Raw genomic sequence first — 17,743 nt, 5'->3', positions numbered from 1 at the left:
CAGCCGATCTGGGCCAGCTGCCGCCATGCCAATGGTCTTTTACTGCAGTGTAGACATAAACTGTGGGGCCGCTAATCCCTCTCTCTGCAGATGGGCAGAAGTGGGGAATGCCCACCTCGCCTCACTCATTCCTAACATACTCGTCAGCAAAACTGACCTGGGGCAAAGGAGGAAGTAACCTGCTACTGTTATAGAAGTAGTTGGAACAAGGGGGAGCTCTGGCTGGTCTGCCCTTGGGACGTACAGCTGCGCACTACCCCTTTATTTAGGTCAGCTAATGGTACAATCCAACCCATAACCGCTGACTTCAAAATACATTTGGAAACGTAAAAGTTGTCTGTCAATCCGCAGGAGTAATGACAGATCTTTCTGCTACAAAACCGCACCTTCCATACTAACAATTCCTGTACTCAGTAGTTGTTTAGCCAAAAATATTATATAAATGAAATATGGTATCAAAGAATTGCCTCCTTGTACCTCCATGCTGCAAATTGATACATTTCATTGTAATAAGGTATCCTCTCAGATAATAAGTTCAGATTATAATGCTCTCAGGCATCTGTTTCAATTCATAATGGTTCTTTCAGGATGCATCAAAGGAAACGGAAGCTCAGTAGACTTCCATTCTCCTCTAAGCATCGTTCAAGCCTAATGTACTTAATTAAAACAATGATGCCCAGTAGCAAACACAAGGGAAGGAGACTAATGGAACAATCAGCATTTTGTTGTTATTGGAATACTTTTCCATTGCTTTTCCTCTTTTCATATTCGTGAAATTCTGGTTGCAATGAAGTCAATGGTTGTTTTGCCGTTGATGTCAATGGGTACATCTATACTGTGATAAAAGAACCATGGAACGGCTGCTATTGGCTTGGGTCAGCTGACTTGGTCTCACAGGGCTTGGGCTGCAGGGCCATGAAATTGCAGTATAGACATTCAGGCACTGGGTCCTTCCCCCCATCGGGTTTCAGAGCTCAGGCTCCAGCCCAAGCCCAAGCATCTACACGGTAATTTTATAGTCCTGCAGACCAAGCCCCACAAGCCCAAGTCAGCTTATCTGAGCCAGCTTCAGATCTTTTATCACAGTGTAGATGTACCCAACTGTTGGCTGGGCTTGACATGAATAATTGGTCATGAGTGAGGCCTCATTTCTTGGGAGATAGGATTAGGGAGGTAAATGGATTCGCAGGCTGGAAACAGACCATGTGTACTAGATAAGATAAGGGGGAACACCCAAGGAACCATTTACAATGGACAAGATAACAATGAATAAAATAAGCCTGGAACATAAGATGAGGTGAAGAGTAAATCGTGCACAGACAGTGTGTGTTGTACATGTATTGGTTCCTAGAATGTGACCTCACAAATCCCAAAACATGTGATGCAATGTATAGTAAAGGCAAGGTATTATAACAACGTATATAAAAGAAGAGGTTTGCTGTGTAACTTGGGATGTGTGGTATGCCCTATACTCACCCCGTACACAAAAGTCTGAACAACCTCAGTGTAGCATTGCTGCATGCCAAATAAAGGAACCTGAGTGACATGACTGAGTTGAACTGAGTTCTTGGGAAACCGAATGGAAGAGGTCCCAGGGGAATCCCAAGACCAGTAAGATAAGATTTCACCCATCTATAATTAAAAAAAAATACAAAAATCTACATAAAATAATAATATACTAAGTGATTGGGCAACAAAATGGCAAATGAAATTTAATGTGGATAAATGTACAGTAATGCACATTGGAAAAAATAACCCCAACTATACATACAACATGATGGGGGCTAATTTAGCTACAACGAGTCAGGAAAAAGATCTTGGCGTCATCGTGGATAGTTCTCTGAAGATGTCCCCGCAGTGTGCAGAGGCGGTCAAAAAAGCAAACAGGATGTTAGGAATCATTAAAAAGGGGATAGAGAATAGGACTGAGAATATATTATTGCCCTTATATAAATCCATGGTATGCCCACATCTCGAATACTGTGTACAAATGTGGTCTCCTCACCTCAAAAAAGATATTCTAGCACTAGAAAAGGTTCAGAAAAGGGCAACTAAAATGATTAGGGGTTTAGAGAGGGTCCCATATGAGGAAAGATTAAAGAGGCTAGGACTCTTCAGCTTAGAAAAGAGAAGACTAAGGGGGGATATGATAGAGGTATATAAAATCATGAGTGATGTTGAGAAAGTGATAAGGAAAAGTTATTTACTTATTCCCATAATTCAAGAACTAGGGGTCACCAAATGAAATTAATGGGCAGCAGGTTTAAAACAAATAAAAGGAAATTCTTCTTCACGCAGCGCACAGTCAACTTGTGGAACTCCTTACCTGAAGAGGTTGTGAAGGCTAGGACTATAACAATGTTTAAAAGGGGACTGGATAAATTCATGGTGGCTAAGTCCATAAATGGCTATTAGCCCGGATGGGTAAGAATGGTGTCCCTAGCCTCTGTTCGTCAGAGGATGGAGATGGATGGCAGGAGAGAGATCACTTGATCATTGCCTGTTAGGTTCACTCTCTCTGGGGCACCTGGCATTGGCCACTGTCGGTAGACAGATACTGGGCTAGATGGACCTTTGGTCTGACCCGGTACGGCCTTTCTTATGTTCTTATGTCTCATGTAAAGCAGATATTCAGTGTTAAGGTTGCCATGCCATCCTGGACTCATTCAATGGTATAGACACAAGGACCAGTTGTGCCCCCTCAGTCACATTGACTGGTGCCTTACTTCCTGAATAGTCTAATTAAAAGAAAAGGAGATACTTTGCTACTCAGAGTGTACGGTACTACTTAGTGTGAGTAGTAAGGTTCTAGTGCATGAAGTGCTGTCAATAAAGATAGGTTCTTTGTGTTCTCTAGGAACCATATTTGCTTAGTTTATGACATGTAACCCCTTTGGGGTTTAGAGAGCATGGCCCCTTTAAATCTTTTTCCTAGCGGGGAGGGGGAGCAATAAAAGAAAGGAGTGTGGCTCTGGAGCTCTGGGGGAGAGAAGGGCTGCAGTCCCCAGGCCCTCACAAAGTGAAGCAGCAGAGAACCTGCCTGAAGCCTGGGAAGGCCAGGGCGGCCGATTGGGGACACCCCAGGGCAGGAGCCAGGAGGAGCCCTGTGCCAGGGAGGAATCGCCCGAGAAGGACAGGCCATAGCTGGACCCAGTATCATGGCTGCCCAGAGCTGCGTGGGGCTGTGAGCACTGGGGCTTGTGACTGCATTGGGAACAAGGAGGGAGGCTGTAGCTAGTTAAGTGGGGAGGTGGTCGCTCTGGGTGGCTTTGCAGAGAGCGGCAGAAGAGGGCACCGGAGTGGTCTGCTGGGGAAAGTTCACTGGCTCCAAAGACGACCAGGAGCACTCAAGGAGCACCCTGGACTGGAACTTTGCTCAGGACTCCTGAACTCTGTGTGCAGATACATTGCTCAGTGTCTGCCCCTCCAGACTGTGCTACCGCTGGGCCTGTGGGGCCTTGGTTTGGATGAAGCCCTGTTCTACTGCTCCCCCTATATTGCCCCTTGTTGTTTTTCTCCTCTCATCCCTCTGTACATAAATATCTCCCTTTGTTATATCCATTGTATTTTTCCTGTGGGTGGGTGTGTTCACTGTGGGGGGGTTGGAACAGGTGCCCCTGAGGTGGAAGGGATTTTTCCTGCTGCCTTCCTGCGCGCGCCTTCTCTTGGCCAGAGCTGCCTGCAGAGCAGACTCCATCTTGGCCACGAGGGCGCTAAAGTTACAGACAAAACACAAGATTTAAAACTATCAGCACTGTAGAGCCCATATACTGTCAGGCTGTAAAAATGCAAGCTGTACTCCACTCTATTTTGTGCTTGCGCTTAATAAACAAAATTGTCTGTTAAGTTTCCAGAACTCTTAGTGCTTACAATGGTGAATGAAGCATAACAATAGCAACTGTATTCAGACCCTGTGCCAGGTTGGCAGTTATTAAAATCCCATTTTGATATGTAAACTCAGCACATTCAATGTGGAAGTCATTAAAGAAGTATATATAGATACAGTTCTGGCAACCCTTGTAATTTCATTGTGAGTCTCATTATGTTTGGTGTTCTTCTGAAAGCCTCAGCTGCCGGATTCATGTGAATACAGGAGAATATCAGCTGTCATGTTTTTAGAAAAGTAATCTAGTTTGAAAATATGAGCTGAGTGCACTCTATAAGGTCAGAAAGCAGAAGACAAAGTGACTCCCAAAGTTATTAGTAAAAAAAGAACCACACCTCATGATTTTCAAGACAGGATCATGATTTTTTAATGGGTGGGTGTGGAAATACTGGACTGCTATTTTTTTTTAAAAGTCACTATTACAAATGTCCCCCTTTTGAGTAACTGATGGCACTTTTGTTTTCCATCACCAGCTTCATCAGTGCTGTTTGTTAATAGCATGGGTTCACTATATTACCTGGCATTATTTTGCATTTTGTATTCTTTCGGTCCTATTGTTGTTCTGAGTTTGCTTTTTTCTACTTTAAATTTAAGGGGATTCAATCCTTCTTCTCTATTCTGAAAACTTCATATGTTGTTTGGAACCAAATAAGGATAAAAACAGCAACGTCTATAATTTTACCCCTCCCCCAATTTATTTTGAATATGTGTCTTAGCCTATTAAGCTAATCTTTAATATGTTTATTTCTCTGAATCCTTCTTAAGCGTAAAGTGCATATCTTCACTAGGAAAAAAATATGTTTTCTTAACTCATGTTAGCTAACAGACAGTAGCAAACACGAGGTAAGGGCCTAGAGAAGACAAGGCAGTTTGTCGTTTTCACATGAGTTAGCAGACTGTGAGGGAAGCTGGGGTTTATCAGCCTGGTAGCTACAAATCACCTTGTCTTCACTAGGTTCTTAAACCATATCAGTTTCCACAGGTTAGCCAATACAAATTAAGAACACACCTTATTTTCTAGGGAAGACAAGGCCCATCTGAACACATCCTGCTCCTTATTCAGCACAGAGATGCATCAGATCAGAGAAGAACCTCAGAAACACCAGTCAACTGTTTATCTTTTCTCACCAGTCAGGGGTCATTTTCAACTGCAGTAGCTACAGGCTTTGCTGCCTTGTAAGGGACAGGCAGCTGCACAGCTTTAGTGTAAGTAACATCACTGGTGAACAGTCAGTACTTAGTGGTCTGCAGCAGTGAGAAACTGAAGAAGAGATGTTTGCAAGGAAACAGAAACAGAAGAGAGAAAGGAAATTAAAATATATTTATGCCTGCAATATTCCTCTTCACCCTGAAGGCTAAAGATAATCTCACTGGTGACAAAGAGACCAACAGGCATCACAAAACTGATTTATGTTGCTCACCAAAAGAATGGACAGTAATCATCACATCAACTGGATTTGTTCTGCCCCTTTTCCTAAACCATTCTTCATTCCCATGAGATGGAGTTTGCTGTAGCAGACAATCAAATTAACTCCTAACCACTGAACCTAATTTGATCCAGTTATTTCATAAAATTCACCTTTGTTTGATACCAAGCATGACAAATTTCAGCCCCAAAGCAATTTGCTTGAAAAGGGAATTAACAACTAGAAAAGACAGGTTCAAATGAGTTGTCAATTTAAAATATAAATTTAGAGATTTTGAGGCCACATTGGTGCCCATTATGGTCATCTAGTCTGACTTCCTGAATAATATAGGCCATAGAACTGCACCAATTGATTCCTGCATTGAGCTTCGTAACTAGTAATTTGCAGCCAGCATATTATTTGTGTGTGTTGTATCTCTCTCATACCCCATGTCTGTCTTGTCTATTTAGAATGAAAGCTCTTCAGGGCAGAAACAATTATATGTTTGTACAGCACCTAGCATAATGCCTGATCTTGGTAGGCCCCCTAGGCACTACTTTAATAAATATGAACAATATTCAAAAGATAGCCAATCTTAATTTAATGACTCCAGGCAATGGAGAATTTCCATTGGTAAGTTATTCCAATAAGTTATTGCCTTATTTCCAGTTTGAGTGTTTCTAATAAGGCTATTGGAAAAAATTTCTTCAAAGTTGTTTTTTTTTATTTTTTTTCTTCAAAAAGTGTCTGTGTTGTGATTGTATTTAAAAAAAAAATTAACACCACAAAACTAAAAAGGTTTTGATTTTCAGCTGAAAACTCAAAATATTTCAGCTTTGGAAATGTCACCAGAGTGCCTCATGGAGTTACAGTTTATTTGGCTCAAGTCCCCAGTCTCTTGTATGGGCTGGGATCACCCAATGAACTTCATTGCCCATGATGCACTATGGACACATGACTCCCAGGATGCACACCCTCCCCTTACCCAAAAGGGAACCCAGTCTATAGAGGAGAGAGCAGGAGGCACACAAACTACAACTCCCATGAGGCACAGCAGCAGCATTTCTGAATTAACATATTCTGGTTTTCAGTCAGAACATTTCAGATTTGATTTTTCACCAAGAAGTCAATTTTTTTTACAGGGAAAAAAACACACACACACACACACACACACACACACATTTGCTGACCAGCTCAAACTTCTAACTTCTACTTCTAGCTATTGGAATTTGTTATGCCCTTGTCTGCATAAATAGGGGTCCTTCTAGTATCAGGTATTTCCTCCTTGTGTGTATACTTCTAGACAGTAATCAAGATGCTTCTTAACCTTCTTTGCTTATGCTTTGATCCTGTGCTGAAATAGCATCGATGTAGAAGCCTCTGTATGAAACTAACCAAGTCATTTAATTAGGTTCCTCCTTGAACTGAGAGTCAGAAATCTCTCCAAACACTACTTCCTCTCTCAACCACTTTACTCATTAAGGGCCTGATTCTTCATCTCTAATTCAATGCCAACATTTCCATTGATTTCAGTGGGTTCAGGATTGAGCCTTAAAGGGCCTGATGCTGCAAGACTTGTCATATGCACAACTCCATTGGCTTCAACTAGAGTTCTGAAGTTAATAGCTATAGGATGAGGCACCAGGTTCTACGGTTCTATCATGTAAACCTATGCCAAGGTAGTTCTAAAACATAACACACTCTTATGTGAAGAAAAAAGTGTTTTAAAAATCATATTCTACGCTACCTAGCTGAGTAACCCATCAAAGCTAAAATAGAACAATGGCACAGCTGAAGTAGCTTTAACATGGTTGAAATAAAAGACATAAAATCCTATGTCATTTGATAGTGTTGATCTCTATTCTTTCTCCCCACAACCTACTGTCATTCAGCTACCATGCTGTAAATATTTCAAATACATACAGTACATGCACAGTGAATAATACACCTTAAAAGGAATGGGGCAAATGAATTATATTGAGAAATATATAAACATACACACACTAAGCCTTTAATTTCCTACTTTCAGCTGAATTGAATTTCAAAGGGAAAGTGGAAGGAAATATTTAAGGACCAATAAGAAAATGGTGGGAGATAAATAAGTGAAACAGTTGCAGGCAAATATGTTGGGTTGAATTAATGATGAAGTAACATCAGCTGCTGAATATCAAGTAACAAAAAGGAGCTTTCTGACATACACTACAATATTATACCTTGTTTATATTGATGTGCAGAGCTGGCCATGGTCCAACTACCTTCACAGTCTCCACTTCCATCTTCTTCAGATGGGAAGAAGTGTTATCATAAAGGAGGGGAAGTCCTGAGCTCAATTCTAAAAAGAGGCCCAAAAGAAAGAAAGAAAAAAATAAAAAATCTCAAGGAAAACTACAAGAGCATCGCAGATCAAAACACTCAGCTGCAATTGACAAAATACTGTCAAAAGCTTTATATGCTTTTTATTTTCTATAATACCCTCTAAGAAGTTTTTAAATGCATTTATTGGGTCATTTTCCCTTTTCTATTTAGCAAACAATCTTCTTCCAAATTCTAATGTGACTTAAACCAACTTCGGACCTGATTCCGAGTGTCTCAAGATGAGTAGCAATTGAGTCCATGAGTGCTCCCATCGACTCCGCTGGCATGACTTTGAACAAAGATGCCACCTATGTGTAAGGGTATCAGAGTCTGGCTTTTTTGGCTCCTATAGCAGACTTTCGTCTTTGAACACCAGTCTCTCAGATTGTCATCAGGAATTCGTCCAGCTCACTCAACAGTTTTTTAATTACTCACTTATGCAGAAAGAAAATACAACATTTTTGAGTGAGCCTCCTGTCAATATTGACCTATTAAACCACCTTAGGGACGGAGTGGCAGATAATTATTTAGAAATATAAAAATATTATTTGTTTTATTAAATGTCATTAAATGAGTTCTTAACTTTTTCTGTATTTCCTTTTCTCAGTGAGGCTAGTTAATAAGTAAAAGTAGTTTGGACCCATTCTTCAGACTCTAGGGGTCTGATCCAAAGCCCCTTGAAATCAATAGAAAGCCTCCCATTGACTTCAGTCTGGTTAGGATCAAGTTATTAAATAGTCCTAATGAAGATAAGTACTGCTCATGTGGGGCCTAATTCAGTAATTGTTTAAGCATGAGCTTAAATCCATCTCTACTCAGCAAAGCGCTTAAGCACATACTTAACTTTAAACACATGCTTTGCTGAGTAGGGATGGATAGCTGAAGTGAAGACCAGAGGGTGAATCCAACTCCCACTGAAGTAAGTAAGAGTGTTTCTGGTGACTGGGCCCTTGAGTAACTGTTCCCAGGGTTGGGCTCCTTGTATTTCTGTTATCTTGCTTGATACAATCAGTGATGACACAGTCCAGAATTTCTGACATCACATTTTCTTCCCCAGTGATAAAGCTCTGAACTAAGAAATCACACTGTGGTACTTAGTGAATAAATTAGTGCAGCTTCTTAGATAAGCCAGGATGATTTTGTATAAACAGATTCATTTTAAGTTCTGGTTGGGAAAGAAAATACTGAAAAAGTACATAATTTAAATGGGTTTAAGTCAAATGTAATTTGTACAGTTTACTAGATTAATGTAATGAACCAGTCATGCAATGTACCAGAAATCAAAACAGTTACATTAACTTAGTTTTCACTTATCAGAGGGGTAGCCGTGTTAGTCTGGATCTGTAAAAGCAACAAAGAATCCTGTGGCACCTTATAGACTAACAGACATTTTGCAGCATGAGCTTTCGTGGGTGAATACCCACTTCTTCGGATGCAAGTGGTGGAAAACACTGTTTTCACTGTTCAACTTGCAAATAGTCATACAAAACAAACCTATAAATAAACCCTAAAAAAAATTCTTTACAGTGCCAATGTTAAGTTTAAAAAAAAAATCAAATCTCTCTCTTAAAACCCAAAATAACCTTTAAAAAATTAGTTTACTTAAAATGCAGTTGTACTCTGAAATTAATTCTGTTAAAATGACATAACATTCTATGTTCATTGTCTCTTGCTGATTTCCATATCAAGTGTACTCGGTTTCTAAATAGTCAACATGGTTTCTGTAAAGGGAAATCGTGTCTTACTAATCTATTAGAGTTCTTTGAAGGGGTCAACAAACATGTGGACAAGGGGGATCCGGTGGACATAGTGTACTTAGATTTCCAGAAAGCCTTTGACAAGGTCCCTCACCAAAGGCTCTTATGTAAATTAAGCTGTCATGGGATAAAAGGAAAGGTCCTTTCATGGATTGAGAACTGGTTAAAGGACAGGGAACAAAGGGTAGGAATTAATGGTAAATTCTCAGAATGGAGAGGGGTAACTAGTGGTGTTCCCCAAGGGTCAGTCCTAGGACCAATCCTATTCAATTTATTCATAAATGATCTGGAGAAAGGGGTAAACAGTGAGGTGGCAAAGTTTGCAGATGACACTAAACTACTCAAGATAGTTAAGACCAAAGCAGATTGTGAAGAACTTCAAAAAGATCTCACAAAACTAAGTGATTGGGCAACAAAATGGCAAATGAAATTTAATGTGGATAAATGTAAAGTAATGCACATGGGAAAAAATAACCCCAACTATACATACAACATGATGGGGGCTAATTTAGCTACAACGAGTCAGGAAAAAGATCTTGGAGTTATCGTGGATAGTTCTCTGAAGATGTCCACGCAGTGTGCAGAGGCGGTCAAAAAGCAAACAGGATGTTAGGAATCATTAAAAAGGGGATAGAGAATAAGACTGAGAATATATTATTGCCCTTATATAAATCCATGGTACGCCCACATCTCGAATACTGTGTACAGATGTGGTCTCCTCACCTCAAAAAAGATATTCTAGCACTAGAAAAGGTTCAGAAAAGAGCAACTAAAATGATTAGGGGTTTAGAGAGGGTCCCATATGAGGAAAGATTAAAGAGGCTAGGACTCTTCAGTTTGGAAAAGAGAAGACTAAGGGGGGACATGATAGAGGTATATAAAATCATGAGTGATGTTGAGAAAGTGGATAAGGAAAAGTTATTTACTTATTCCCATAATACAAGAACTAGGGGTCACCAAATGAAATTAATAGGCAGCAGGTTTAAAACAAATAAAAGGAAGTTCTTCTTCGCGCAGTGCACAGTCAACTTGTGGAACTCCTTACCTGAGGAGGTTGTGAAGGCTAGGACTATAACAATGTTTAAAAGGGGACTGGATAAATTAATGGTGGCTAAGTCCATAAATGGCTATTAGCCAGGATGGGTAAGAATGGTGTCCCTAGCCTCTGTTCGTCAGAGGATGGAGATGGATGGCAGGAGAGAGATCACTTGATCATTGCCTGTTAGGTTCACTCCCTCAGGGGCACCTGGCATTGGCCACTGTCGGTAGACAGATACTGGGCTAGATGGACCTTTGGTCTGACCCGGTACAGCCTCTCTTATGTTCTTATGAGTGGATTTTTTTTCTAACTGCAAACCTAGCCTGGATCTGAGAGCCAAGCTGGGTCCTTTCTCCCTCCCTTACCATCTCCTTTAAAAGACTCTGCAGGATAAACTATGTTCTCAGTGACAGCTGTGCAACGCCATTATCTTCATATCATGGCCAAGGTGATCTCTATACTGTCTCAGCTGCCTTCAATGGGTTTGCACAGTTATAATTAATTGGCAACCAATAAAAAATTCTGCTGTACAAGTATCTTCTGTGTGTTCCATTCTATGCATCCGATGAAGTGGGTTTTAGCCCATGAAAGCTTATGCTCAAATAAATGTGTTAGTCCCTAAAGTGCCACAAGTACTCCTGTTCTTTTTACACATTTGAATAGAATCCTACTTCTTCTTTCTGAGCTGTGTTGGCGCTGCAGGGTTAACAGCTGTATAATATAGTAAAACTTTATTTTTGTCACTTAAGTCAGCAGATGCAATTCTGAATACACACAGGAAGCAGATCTGCTGCTTAAGAAAGTATCATCTCTCCATAGGTACCCTTTACAGAAGAACTACATCTTAAATATAATAATTCATAATGAAATCTGTTGCTGAATTACTATCACAAAACTTGTTCAAATTTAAGATTGGTTTCTGAGCAGTTGGACGACACTTTCATAACTAAACCACACTGAGAATCTGAAAACCAGGCAAATTTTGACTGGTTTTGTTTGCTGTAACATGTCCCATACTCTATTCACAAACATTGAAAGAGAGCCTAGTTTGAATATTCAATACTCTCAAGCCCACTCCTCATGTCTTGCTGGAGAGGATGGTGGAATTTTGTATTTCATTTGAAACCATGTAAGATGGAAGAGGGGTTGATGATTTCAGCCTGGATGCAGGCAAATCTGGATAGATTAGGCTGACTTCTGTGTCACATGACATGAACTCCAAAATAAAAGCTCAGGGTTAAGTGAGTCCACATGACCTGAAACAAGCAAAAAGGGAGAGGCCTCGGCCATTTCAAGAGACAGCAAGATTAAAAGATGTGACCTGTGAGGTCCCATTGTCCTCACCTCCACAGAGAAACCTCCAATATATTCTTCCATTAGTAGAGACACCACACCATGCTTCCCCACCCATCCCCACTCACTCTTGCATTCACATGCACACTGTGCCCTTGAGACGCTCAGCAAATTAGCCACCACTCTATTCCTTGATGCACTTTCCTTACAGACACCCCGACCGTTCATTCTACCCCCTTTCAGATACCAGTCCCCACGTCATTTCATTCCCCGGCATCATACACACCAGTATTACGATTTTCTTCCTCTTTGCACATGAATTCTTCCTCTTATGAACTGTCCTGGGACTCTGGTAGAAAGCCAGAATGCTTCTTTTAGTTCCCTCATGGGTAAGATCAGCCTTTTCCTCAGACCCATCACAAGACTCAATATTCTTAGTTGAAAAAATGTAAGTAGGAATTTGAAGAACCCAATTAAAAAAATTAATCAGATCCTGAAACTGTCTTGGATTCTTAATTTACAGCTTTGTAGCTGCCACTCTGTGTTTGGGGGAAAATATTGCCAAATTTATCCCAGCAGAGAGTTTTAAAAGCCAAATCAATCAAATTCTGTGTTACAGGATAGGGCTAGCTGTCACAGGGTGACACTGGCCTTTTAAGATGGAGCAGGGCCAGCACGCCTGTGGCTGGGCAACTGACCGCCAGCTGAGCTTTAAAAGAGAGGGCTTAGAAAGAGACCCACCCCCAGTGAGGGGGAGCTGAATGAGTCAGGCTGAGAGCCTGGAAAGGTTCAGACTGAGGGGCCGTGGGGCTGTCACTGGGAACAGGGAGCTTTGGAGAGCTAGGATAGCCAATGCTAGCTGGGAGTGGTGGCAAACGGAACCTAAGTACTAAAGTCGGAGAAAGCCCTGATAATTGTAACCCTGGGCAAACTGCCGTGCCAGAATACACTCATGTATTCACACCCTGCACACTACTGTAATAATCTTTTGCACAAAATATGCCTTGTAAGGTATCATTTGAAAACTCATAATTTGCTGGTCAGTATTGTCCTGGTGAAATATGTGTGGAAACATTGTATGTGAAGTTACAAGATTCCCCTCTATGATGTTATTAACACATGTTCCAAACCCCACAGCCCTGCCCAGGCAGAAGTCAGGACTGTCCTAAACAAAGGAAGGAATGTGTGCTTGCCTTAACTTGCATCTAAGCAGTAAACAGTCATCATGTGGGGAGGGGAAACAAAGGAAGTTCAAACAGGTGGAAAAAAACCCCAGCAGGGAATATCCTTCCACACAGCCTCTGTCTCCTGGGTCTCAGCTGGAAACATTTTTCAAGAAGGGAACTGAAACTATAAAAAGGAGGGACAAACACCCCAAGGCACCTCTCACTCTCTTTCTGCTCATCACATTCACTGTACTTGAAAAGACAAAGGAAGCAGTTGGACTCTGGAGGACTAGTCCAGACCCGAGAGTTTGGTCAATAATCTGTTGGACCATGTGAAAATGTAGAGAAACTTTGCTCTACATTTAATATAGTTTGTTAAGTTAGGCATTAGTAAATGTTTCATCTTTATTTTTCTTGTCACCATTTCTGACTTTTATGCCTCATTACTTAAAATTGCACTTAAAATCTCTCTCTTTGTAGTTAATAAACTTGTTTTACTGTTTTATCTAATACAGGGTGTTCAATTTGAAATGTCTGGGTAACTCCAGTTGGGGTAACAAGTTGTGTGCATATTACTTCCTTAAAGGAATAACAGACTTAACATATTTGTATTGTCCAGGAGAGGGCTGGGCAGTACACGACAGGCAGTTTGTGGGGAAGATCTTGGACTGCGGGTATGTTGGGGTCACCCTGCAGCATAACCAAGGCTGGTAAGAGCCAAGGTGTGGCTGGCTGGCTGCACCACACAGGCATAGCTGGGATTGACTTACATACTGGAGGCTACAGCAGTAAAGCATTGTAAAGGGCACCCCAGGTTACAGGGCAGGAGTGACACAGCTACTTATTAGTCTAGATTGTGCTCTGGTATGTAACAGTTGCATAACTATGTTTTTGTTGATTTGACCTAAGCTCAGACAATAAAACTGTATAAAAGAGTCTGTGGGCAGGGCAGTGGGTTCTTAGCAAGCTGGGGAGAAGCCCTCCCTTGTTACAGTGGCCTTTCAAGGGGAGTAGGACACAGTCCCACCTGTGCTAGTTGTTATCTGACTCTTGGGTTTGGGGCAGTGGGGTTGGGTCAGCTGACCAGGCATCGTATGATGGTAGCCTGGGGGCAATGCTTCCCATAAGGAACAGCCTGCTCAGAGAAATCTGCAGAGACTCCACAATCTCTAAAACACTCCAGTTGGATAGAGTTGGTAGGTTGACACCAAGATCCGCCATGCAAAAGACAAGTAGTGCCCTTTTCTGTTCCAGCAGAGCAAGCTTGTTGAAAGTGATGCTTCACTGAGTCTCATTTCGAATCAGAGAAGTAACAGCCAGGACTAATTCCCTTTTTGTGTTGTGAGTTTGGAGATAGTTGAAGAGGAATGCTCTAATTGGCTGACCAACTGGGACCAAGTTGACTGTGACCAATTTGTCCAGTGAAGGTTGTTCTAACAATTCACCTAATTCACAAGGTGTCCACAAACCAACTTTAGATACGCAAATCAGTATATTTAAATCCTTATCTACCGTAGCACCATTATCTCCAAGTGCCAGGTGAACACTGTTTTTGCTGGTTGGGCAATTATCAAACATGTTCCCAAGTGCCCCTGAGATAGTGGTTCCAGTACATGTGCTGTTGAAAGCCTCCTAATGCAGTACATACAACATGTAAAGTAGCCCTCTCTCAACTCCTTCACATTTCCAGGGTCCTGTGGTGCACTTGTTCATCTGATAAAATTTTCAGTGTAGCAGGGAGTCTGGGGCCAGAGTTGCTCCAAAGGCACATGGCCTCTGAGCACATGGCTTGGGCATCCCACAGAACTGCAAAGTATATAAGCTTATTTATCAGGGATACAAACTCTGACCCTATAATGGGTCAGGTGAGGAAGAACTCTGCCAGGAAGATTTGCTGCCTCAGAGCCCTCTTCCATGGGCTTTTGAGTGGGATGGAAAGATCTGAGTCTGGAGCAGCAACAGCTCCATTCAGCTGGCAGAGCAGCACACTGATGGATGTAATCAACATCTCATTGGCAATGCTTTTAATTCATAAATGTTATATCATTCCAACTTCCTGCATGGTTGGTGTGCATTTAATGATGCATTAATTTCTTACAAAAATGGCCCCATTTTCAGAAACCAATCAGCTTAAGGGTTTGTCTACACACATACTATGTACCTCTTTAACTATATCATTTTGAAACAGGCGTAGTTAAAGCAGTAAAACCTCCTAATGTGGATGCAGTTATACTGATAGAAAGGTGCTTATACCACTATAGCCTTGTCCCACAAAACAGGGGCAGTACCAATTTAACTCTTTGGGTAAACGATCATACCCTTAACCAAATTAGGAGAAAAACTGTGTGTAGACCAGGCTTAAGTAAAGTGGGAAAAAAATTACACTATCCCTAGGAACACCCACTGTATGTCATACATAGAAAAACATCTTTGTTTTTAAAGTCAATGTCAGGATAAAATACCTGCAGGGTATACTGGGAGACTATATTATGCTGTGCATGCAGAAACAGTTTGCAAGCTATACTTACTTCTAATTGATTTTGAAACAAAATCAAAATCCTGTCGACACATTTTTCTGTACTTTAGGGGAAAAATTAGCAATCACAAGGGTTGGAATAGTAAATATTGTAACAGAAACCTCACAGAAGCCGTGCTGCATTTTTTTGTTCAACTGCTTGCATGAACTGACTGACTGTAAATTTAGATAGGCTGAGGCTTAACCCTCTCAGAGCTGGTTACAAATACTTAGTATAATGTGAATTATTCCTGATTTTTGCCATTTGCACATGTTCAGTAGAGGTGTGACAGTGACTTGAAGATTCCATCTGCATTGATCACGTTCCAGCCTCTAGCAACTTCTTGCAATTGCTTCTCCTTACGCTGGGGGGAGGCTGTAGAGCGGGAGACTAGACCAGAGGGCAGGGGGACTGTCTGTCCTGTGCTCTTAGTGCTTTTCCTGCTCGTGCCCAGATACCATGAAGAAGAAAGCTGCTTGATTCAAATTAAAAGGGGTGAGGAGAAAAGTGGGAACCAGACACATGGACTGGCTGGGGGCACAGAAGAAGAGGAAGATAGAAAGGGCTATGCCTGTGACAATATATAAATAATAATAATGAAATACATCATCCTGTGCAAGCATCTAACTCTATGACTAATCTAGTGGTTGTTCAGTTATGGAATTCAAATTAATTGCCAGATCCTGTAACCAAGCATTCAACAGCAGAGCCAGAAAATTGTGAATCCTGATTAATTTGCATCAACCGTGAAATTTGAGAATAGAAAGTATGTTCTTCACTGAGAAAACCTGAAATGCAATATCTCCCCTTCTTTGATGCTGTTTCCTTGCCTGTGACAAATCTCATGCCAGAGTAATTACTGAAATTGTTACATTTAATAGACTTACTATTTGGGTTTGGAACTCCAGAAACAATATCTTTGTTGTCAGGAACAATTACTCCATAATTAGAGTGGTGATGGTGATGCCGGTGGTGGTGGTGTTGATGCCTTCCAGACATTTTTGTGGTAAATGGTGCTCCACCATTTTCTTCAGTGTTGAACTGATGAAGGTCAGTGTTGTTCAAGTGGTAGCTGTGAAACAAATTCAATTTAAATTAGAATCTTTTAAAGTGACAAAGCAATTATGCTTTTTTGGGAATTTAAACTGCTTTTCTTGGACAATGTCGAGTTTTCAAGAAGGTTCTTTAATTTTTGTAAGCTAAGTATTCCACTCATTTAAGATTAATTCATTTCAATTTAACTGGGGAAAAAAAAAACCTGGCACATATTCTAACCCAACACTTTGCACCAATGAGAGGCCTGCATGCACGGCAAGATGGTAAGATTTTCATTTGTGAATTATTTTCTGCTTTAAATGCGAATGATGCTTCCCTAAAAAAATATGACATGACTCCAATTTAAGTGATATGTGGTCCGGAGCATGGATCTAAGGAAACATCAAAACCCGTCATATGGAGATTTGCATTTTCATTTGTGGTAGGAGAATGCCCAGGTCACACCACAGCAATTCATCCTCAGTGTGGTTTGACTTACTGAGAGAATCTAGAGAATGGGATCAGAGTAATTTCACACTACTGAGGTTGAATGAGCCTCTGGCAAAATGGTGAAAATGCTCTTTGGAAAAGTTTGACACATAATAGAAATAATAAAATTCTGAAAAAAAGTATCTTTAGTTGAGCATTTACTTGTGCCAACAATGAAATCACATTTGTGCTGGTAAATAAAGTACAAATACATTTTGTACATATAAATATTTCTGTAAGAGAATAACAGCATGCAACAATTGTGCATGCAGAAATGAAGACCAGGTTGAGCTCTTAGTGAAAGTTTGTCCTTAATTCAGATACTAACATACACTTTCTTCAATAATTGTATAGGTACTATATAAAGTTATTACTTGAAATGGCTAAGGCAGAGGTTGATTGCTTCTTAATTCCAGCAACCAAAAAACAGTAAGTGCTTTATACCACCTATGCAGATTAGTGCAAATAAAATGGAATATTATAAGTTTTAAAATAGTTGAAAAAGTATTCTGTATCATTTTATAAATGTATTAATATTCAAAATTGTAGCAGTTTTTGGAACACTAAATTAAAAAAGAAGAGAATATCCAGCCTATTTAGAACATATGAAGAGATACCATTTATCCACCTGCTGGTAGCTTACAACTAAAGAGAGAAAAACCTGAAAACATGCAGTAAAGACAAACTGAAGAATTAAAAGGAAAAATGAGCAGATTATTTCCAACTAGACTGCATACTATGTAGAAAAAAAATTTGTTCACTGCAAACTGTCCACCCTCCCAAAGCAAAATTAACCAGTCA

At 40.6% G+C, this 17,743-nt stretch overlaps 1 protein-coding gene across 1 annotated transcript in view; it reads right to left on the bottom strand.

Annotated features, from left to right (window-relative positions):
- Positions 1 to 17,743, bottom strand: part of LOC120393920 (band 4.1-like protein 4B) — a gene marked incomplete at its 5' end in the record, with an annotated part of 163,361 nt that overhangs the window by 98,778 nt on the left and 46,840 nt on the right. The window contains 2 exons of the mRNA XM_039518377.1: positions 7,506 to 7,624; positions 16,306 to 16,490. Of these exons, the coding sequence (XP_039374311.1) occupies positions 7,506 to 7,624; positions 16,306 to 16,490 (304 nt within the window). The remainder of the gene's footprint in view (positions 1 to 7,505; positions 7,625 to 16,305; positions 16,491 to 17,743) is intronic.

This window comes from Mauremys reevesii, unplaced genomic scaffold (assembly GCF_016161935.1).
Source record: "Mauremys reevesii isolate NIE-2019 unplaced genomic scaffold, ASM1616193v1 Contig37, whole genome shotgun sequence".
Taxonomy (NCBI): domain Eukaryota; kingdom Metazoa; phylum Chordata; order Testudines; family Geoemydidae; genus Mauremys; species Mauremys reevesii.
The sequence above is the reverse complement of the archived record's forward strand: the minus strand, read 5'-3'. Positions and strand labels throughout refer to the sequence as shown.